Source organism: Somniosus microcephalus, chromosome 1 (genome assembly GCF_052327205.1).
Source record: "Somniosus microcephalus isolate GS21.2 chromosome 1, FLI_Smic_1.0, whole genome shotgun sequence".
NCBI lineage: Eukaryota > Metazoa > Chordata > Chondrichthyes > Squaliformes > Somniosidae > Somniosus > Somniosus microcephalus.
The window spans coordinates 122,150,268-122,158,209 of NC_140987.1; the positions used below are offsets into that span (position 1 = coordinate 122,150,268).

The 7,942-nt window shown below is 43.2% G+C and overlaps 1 protein-coding gene across 1 annotated transcript in view; it reads left to right on the forward strand.

Moving 5' to 3' along the window:
• The window catches only part of LOC147124335 (iron-sulfur cluster assembly 1 homolog, mitochondrial-like), a 72,203-nt gene extending 65,293 nt beyond the window's left edge, over positions 1–6,910 (forward strand). Inside the window, exon 5 of the mRNA XM_086003306.1 lies at positions 5,336–6,910. Within this exon, the coding sequence (XP_085859432.1) occupies positions 5,336–5,484 (149 nt within the window). The 3' untranslated portion in view covers positions 5,485–6,910. The remainder of the gene's footprint in view (positions 1–5,335) is intronic.
• The last annotated feature ends 1,032 nt before the right edge of the window (positions 6,911–7,942 follow it).

Genomic DNA, 7,942 nt, shown 5'->3' on the forward strand with positions numbered 1-7,942 from the left:
GAGCGTGGCTCAGTGATGGAATTCCAGAGATTACAGCCTATGTAGCTGAAGGCGAGGTCGCCAATGGTGGAGCGATTAAAATCGGGGTTGCGCAAGAGGCTAGAATTGGAGGGGTGCAGCGATCTTGGAGGGTTGTAGGGCTGGTGGAGGTTAGAGATAGGGAAGGGCGAGGCCATGGAGGGATTTGAAAACTAGGATGAAAATTTTTTATATCGAGTTGCTGGGCTGGGAGCCAATGTAGGTCAGCCAGCACAGGGGTGAAAAGTGATGGGTGAATGGGACTTGGTGCCAGTTGGATACGGGCAGCAGAGCATTGGAATAGTCGAGTCTAGAGATAACAAAGGCTTGGATGAGTGTTTCAGCAGCAGATAAGATGAGGCAGGGGCAGAGATGGGCAATGTTACAGAGCTGGAAGAATCAGTCTTGGAGATGGAGAGGAATGGGGTCAGAAGCTCAGCTCAAGGTCAAATAGGATGCCAAGATTGTGAATGGTATGGTTGCACCTCAGACAGTGGCCAGGGAGAGCAGTGAAGTCGGTGGCTAGGGATCGAAGTTTGTGTGGCGATCGAAGACAATGGCTTCCGTCTTCCCAATATTTAATTGGAGGAATTTTCTCCTCATCCAGTACTGGATGCTAGATCAGCAGCATGACAAATCAGAGGCAGTGGAGGGGTCAAGAGACTTAGTGGTGAGGTAGAGCTGGGTGTAGTCAGGGGAGAGAGGTAAAAAGTAATCAAAGTGTGACGTCAGCAGGAAGCAGGTAAGTGATTGGTTGGTGAGTATTTCTCTCTTTTTTAAACTTTAACTCTGGTTTATAGTTTCTAAGGTCTCTCTGGTGTAGCGGGGACTGTTGGTAAACTATTTAACTGTAGTGTAATTAGTGGGATTGATTGATTTAATTTAAATTCAATTAATTAAAGGGTAAATCATGGCAGGACAGCCCGGGCACGTGATATGCTCCTCCTGCGATATGTGGGAACTCAGGGACACTTCCTGTGTCCCTGACAACTACGTGTGCAGGAAGTGCACCCAGCTGCAGCTACTGACAGACCGCATTGCGGCGCTGGAGCTGCGATTGGATGCATACTGGAGCGTTCACGATGCTCGGGACATCGTGAATAGCACGTTTAGGGAGTTGGACGCACCACAGGTAGAGGTTGGACAGGAAGAAAGGGAACAGGTGACCAACAGGCAGAGTACTAGGCGCAGGCAGGTAGTGCAGGGGTCCCCTGTGGCCATCCCCCTCTCCAACAGATACACCACTTTGAGTACTGCCTGCCTCTGATGACTTATCAGAGGCAGGCAGCAGCAGCCAACTTCCTGGCACCAGGGGTGGCTCTGCTGCACAGAATGGGAGGTAAAAGAGTGGTAGAGCTATAGTAATAGGGGATTCAATTGTAAGGGGAATAGATAGGCATTTCTGCGGCCGCAAACGAGATTCCAGGATGGTGTGTTGCCTCCCTGGTGCAAGGGTCAAGGATGTCTCCGAGCGGCTGCAGAACATCTTGGAAGGGGAGGGTGAACAGCCAGTTGTCGTGGTGCATATAGGCACCAACGATGTAGGTAAAAAGCGGGATGAGGTCCTAAAAGCGGAATATAGGGAGTTAGGTAAATTAAAAAAACAGGACCTCATTTGCGTGGGTTTCCTCCGGGTGCTCCGGTTTCCTCCCACAGTCCAAAGATGTGCGGGTTAGGTTGATTGGATATGATAAATTGACCCTTAGTGTTAGGGGGATTAAATACGTGGGGTTACGGGGATAGGGTGGGATATGTGTAGGGGTTACGGGGATCGGGTGGGATATGTGTCGGTGCAGGCTCGATGGGCCGAAATGGTCTCTATCTGCACTGTGGGGTTTCTGTGATTCTGTGAAAGGTAGTAATCTCAGGATTGCTACCAGTGCCACGTGCTAGTCAGAGTAGAAATAGAAGGATACTTCAGATGAATACGTGGCTAGAGGAATGGTGCCAGGGGGAGGGATTCAAGTTCCTGGGACATTGGAACCGGTTCTGGGGGAGGTGGGACCAGTTCAAACCGGACGGCCTGCACCTGGGCAGGGCTGGAACCGATGTCCTAGGGGGTTTGTTTGCTAGTGCTGTGGGGGAGGGTTTAAACTAAAATGGAAGGGGGTTGGGAACCTGAGCAGGGAGACAGAGGAAAGGGAAACAAGGATAAAAGCAAAAGATAGGAAGGAGAAAAACAAAAGTGGCAGTCAGAGAAATCAACGGTTTAACTCAAACGTGGCCACAGTAAATAATAATTCTAATAGGTCTAAGAGCGTTAAAAAAACAAGCCTGAAGGCTTTGTGTCTTAATGCGAGGAGCATTTGTAATAAGGTGGATGAATTGGCTGCGCAAATAGAGGTAAACGAATATGATTTGGTTGGGATTACCGAAACGTGGCTCAAGGATGGCCAAGACTGGGAACTCAACATCCAGGGGTATTCGATATTCAGGAAAGATAGGCAAAAAGGAAAAGGAGGTGGGGTAGCATTACTGGTTAAAGAAGGGATTAACACAATTGTAATGAATATTAGCTCTGATGATGTGGAATCTGTATGGGTAGAATTGAGAAATACTAAGGGGAAAAAAACATTAGTGGGAGTGGTATATAGACCTCCAAACAGTAAGGCGGAGGTTGGGGATGGCATTAAATGGGAAATTAAAGAAGCGTGCAATAAGGGCACAGCAGTCATCATGGGTGACTTTAATCTACATAGAGATTGGGCTAACCAAATTAGTAACAATACTGTGGAGGAGGAATCCCTGGAGTGTTTACGGGATGGTTTCCTGGACCAATATGCCGAGGAACCAACCAGAGATCAGGCCATCTTAGACTGGGTATTATGTAACGAGAAAGGATTAATTAGCAATCTTGTTGTACGAGGCCCCTTGGGTCGGAGCGATCATAATATGATCGAATTCGTCATTAAGATGGAGAATGAAGTAGTTGACTCAGAAACTGGGGTCCTCAATTTAAATAAAGGAAACTACGATGGTCTGAGGAGCAAGTTGGGTAGGATTGATTGGGGAATGGCACTCAAAGGGTTGACGGTGGATAGGCAATGGCAAACATTCAAAGACCGAATGGATGAACTACAGAAGTTGTTCATCCCAGTTTGGCATAAAAATAAAACAAAAAAGGTGATTCAACCGTGGCTAACGAGGGAAATTAGGGATAGCATAAGATCCAAGGAGAGGACATACAAATTGGCCAGAAAAAGCAATAATCCTGAGGATTGGGAGCAGTTCAGGATTCAACAAAGGAGGACAAAGGGATTAATTAAGAAAGGGAAAATAGAATATGAGAGTAAGCTAGCAGGGTACATAAAAACTGACTCAAAGCTTTTATAGATATGTGAAGAGAAAAAGATTGGTGAAGTCAAGCGTAGGTCCCTTGCAGTCAGAATTGGGGGAATTTATAATGGGGAACAAAGAAATGGCAGACCAACTAAATACATATTTTGGTTCTGTCTTCACAAAGGAGGACACGAATAACCTCCCAGAAATACCGGGGAACATAGGGTCTGATGAAAGGGTGGAACTGAAAGAAATCAGTATTTGTAGGGAAATGGTGTTAGGAATATTGATGGGACTGAAGGCCGATAAATCCCCAGGGCCTGATAATCTACATCCCAGGGTACTTAAGGAAGTGGCCCTAGAAATAGTAGATGCATTGCTGGTCATCTTCCAGAACTCAATAGACTCTGGAACAGTACCCATGGATTGGAGGGTAGCTAATGTTACCCCACTATTCAAAAAAGGTGGCAGAGAAAAAGCGGGGAATTATAGACCGGTAAGCCTGACATCGGTAGTGGGGAAAATGCTAGAGTCCATTATAAAAGATGTAATAGCAGAGCACTTGGAAAGCAGTGACAGGATCGGACAAAGTCAACATGGATTTACGAAAGGTAAATCATGCTTGACTAATCTACTTGAATTTTTTGAGGATGTAACTGGTAAAATAGATAAAGGAGAACCAGTGGATGTGGTGTATTTGGACTTTCAGAAGGCTTTCGATAAGGTCCCGCATAAGAGATAAGCGTGCAAAATTAAGGCACATGGGATTGGGGGCAAGGTATTGACTTGGATAGAGAACTGGTTGGCGGACAGAAAGCAAAGAGTTGGAATAAACAGGTCGTTTTCTGAGTGGCAGGCAGTGACTAGTGGGGTACCGCAAGGATCAGTCCTAGGACCCCAGCTGTTCACAATATATATTAATGATCTGGACGAGGGAATTGGATGTAATATCTCCAAATTTGCAGACGACACAAAGCTGGGTGGGAGGGTATGCTGTGAGGAGGATGTCATGAAACTCCAGTACGATTTGGACAGGTTGGGTGATTGGGCAGAAACATGGCAAATGCACTATAATGTGGATAAATGTGAGGTTATCCACTTTGGTGGCAAAAACAGGAAGGCAGATTATTATTTGAATGGCAATAGATTGGGAGAAGGGGAAGTGCAAAGAGACCTGGGTGTTCTTGTGCACCAGTCGCTGAAGGTAAGCATGCAGGTGCAGCAGGCGGTTAAGATGTCTTGCTACAGTTGTACAGGGCCTTGGTGAGACCGCACCTTGAGTATTGTGTGCAGTTTTGGTCGCCTTATCTGAGGAAGGACGTTCTTGCCATGGAAGGAGTGCAACGAAGATTCACCAGGCTGATACCTGGGGTGGCAGGAATGACGTATGAGGAGAGATTGTGTCGATTAGGCTTATAATCACTGGAGTTTAGAAGATTGAGAGGGGATCTCATCGAAACCTATAAAATTCTGTCAGGCCTGGACAGACTAGATGCTGGAAGGATGTTCCCAATGGTCGGGGAGTCCAGAACTAGGGGTCATAGTCTAAGGATAAGGGGTAGGACATTTAGGACTGAAATGAGGAGGAATTTCTTCACCCAAAGAGTGGTGAACCTGTGGAATTCTCTGCCACAGAGAGCGGTGGAGGCCAGTTCATTAAATGTATTCAAGAAAGAGTTGGATATATTTCTTAAGGCTAAAGGGATCAAGGGATATGGAGAGAAGGCAGGGACAGGGTACTGAATTTGAATGATCAGCCATGATCTCATTGAATGGCGGATCAGGCTCGAAGGGCCGAATGGCCTACTCCTGCTCCTATCTTCTATGTTTCTATGTATATGTGGAACCTGATGTTGGGTTTTCAGATGATGTTGCCAAGGGGCATCGGGTAGATGAGAAATAGGGGGAGGCCAAAGATAAATCCTTGGGGGACTCCAGAGGTAACGGTGCAGCACAGTGTACATAGAGGAGGCCTATATGCATATTTAATTTTTCCCATGGTAATAAGGGTATATTTGCTTTTCATTTTCTCTTCCAGGTGTTCGAATATTCATTGAAAAGAAGGCACAGTTGACACTTTTAGGAACAGAAATGGACTATACTGAAAATAAACTTGCAAACGAATTTGTATTTCACAATCCTAACATCAAAGGAACCTGTGGCTGTGGAGAAAGTTTTCATGTTTAACTGAAACCAACGATGTATAGTGAACACTAATGTAGGCATTGCTGTGTTGTGAAGCACTGATATTCCTTTTAGACCATTGCGTGTAGCTGAAACTTTGTTTTAATGAGTTTTGAGGGGGGAAGAAACTGCAAATGCATCTCTGGTATTTTGCCACCAACAATGGATCTTTCTCCTGATGGGGAATTTTGCAGAGGTTATGATGTAAAATAAGATACTTACATTTTTTCTGTTCAATCATGATACAATGGAAGTTCGTGGACTGAATTGTTAGCAGTCGAGACAAATGAATTTGTGCCTGATTCATCATATAAATACAACATCCATTTCTTATCTGAAAAAAAAAAGTTCTTGCATTTGGTATCTTCAAATCTTCTGTACCCTTGATTTTGCTAATATATTTATGGCTAATACATACCGTGCCAAAACAAATAATTTTGGAAACTTATAGAAGAAAAGGCTTGTTTGGCCTTTGTTTTCTTCAGTTTTATTGATGTCATATATGAAGCTATTAACAGGCTGTAACTAGCATCTTTTTGCTGTTTGCCTTTCACTCTCCACCAAATCCATTTTTCACAGCAGCTTTACTTGGATAACAAGTTAAAAGTTCAATTTTTTTTGAAGGCATTGCTTCAGAAGAATGTAGACTACTATGTTAGGGCCCAGCAGTCCACTGCCAACTACTAAGGGTGCGAAATGAAAGTAAGGCTGATATTGGAAGCTTAATGAATTGGAGAATCTACATTCTACACTGTTGTATGCCACACGTGCAGTCCAATGTGCTGCGCCACCACCAAAATTGGATAAAAGACTTTCTTCCAGATCAGTGAAACTAGAAAATATCTGAGTTGTCTGGAGCCAGACCCCTTTCAGGCTTTTTGATCAGGTAAAAATGCACCTAAGAGATTTGGCTGATGCAATATTGATGTTTAGTGATTTGTATCTCGTGACTAGGCAGATCTGATACTTCATGAGCATAAGTTATGCCCTGCCCCACTAGAGCGATGTAAATCCTTGGGGCTTTGAAATGTATTTCGTTTACCATATATCAAGAATTAGTATAAAGTTATTCTTAAATTCTTGATGGTGCACAGCTTTTATTTGTTGTTTGGTTCCAGTGCAGCTGTAGGCTGTGAGTATTAACTATTGTGAGCTAATGCTTTGAATATCTGGAGGTAGTTCCAGTAATTCATGATTTTTCATCTCCATGAAATATGAAAAATTTCTAATAGAAATGACATGTATAAAGTGTATTTTAAATGATCAGATATGTAGTAATTTTGTAACTTCATATGCACATTGTAATTCAGGATTGTCAGTCTAAAGTTTATGTAATCGATTGTATTGACATAGATTTCCCTTTTTTTAGGTTCTTTTTTAAAACAAAAGTTGCATTTATCTATTTTTTTAATTAAAGTCTAATATTAGATATGCTGTGTAAGTAGCATCTCAAACGTTCACTGAATATCTGACTGGATTATGAGCAAGTAGAAATTGTCAACTTGGTACACAAAAACAAATCTGCTGGTAATTTCGGTTCAACTTGATGGGTGTGAGCCCGCAACATTAAGTTGCTACTAACTCCTGGCCAGTTCATAATTTCGTCTTGATTGCTGGTGCTGTGCAATCTGCCCCATTTACATTGCAGGACAGATCCCATAACATTGGGTGAAACATAAACCAGGTTTTGCACATGCAGTTGTTTAAAAGCCTTGCATGTGATCTTCATTTCTGGCTCCTGGACATTTCCCAGTGGCTGGGAAAGATCTGTGGAGGTGAGAAATGTGAATTGTATTGTTCCCATGTATTGTGGACTGAGCACTCAATCTGCCTTTAGACAGAAAGATGACCAATGGTGGTCATTTATGCTGCTGCACATGTACAAGTGACACAGGTGTCTCTCTGCTGCCTGATTCACCTTACCTGTAGCAGCATCACTAAGATAAATGCAGAATTGGAGAACCCTAAAGGATGGTTAAAAAAATTATATTGCATCTGGCTGAATTATACCAGAGTTAAGAGTGCTGCTGAGATTGAGTGTCCAATATAGAAAGTGTTGTGCTCCCCAGAATTGTAGTGACTCATGTTGGTGAGTTTTTAAAAAACACAAAAATCATTCAGAAAATGCTAAATTTTACAGAAACCTCATATCAAGGGACTCTTGCAATGGATTATTTTGATATTTTCAGTGAGATAATTGATCAGCCCAGAAATCTGGGACTAAACAAAAACTAATCACGTCTATATAGCTACCTTGACTATAAGATACTAATGGAAAAGATTGATCCCGAACACTATTTCAAAATGGCATGAATTGGTAAAAGTCACATTTGGGACTGATATCAGGAACGCTGTACTTCACACAAAGTGATCAATACTTGAGTAGGGTAGTGGAGGCAAAAGCTAGAAAATCGTAGAAATTACAGAGCAGGAGACCATTCACCCCACCATGCTTGTGCCA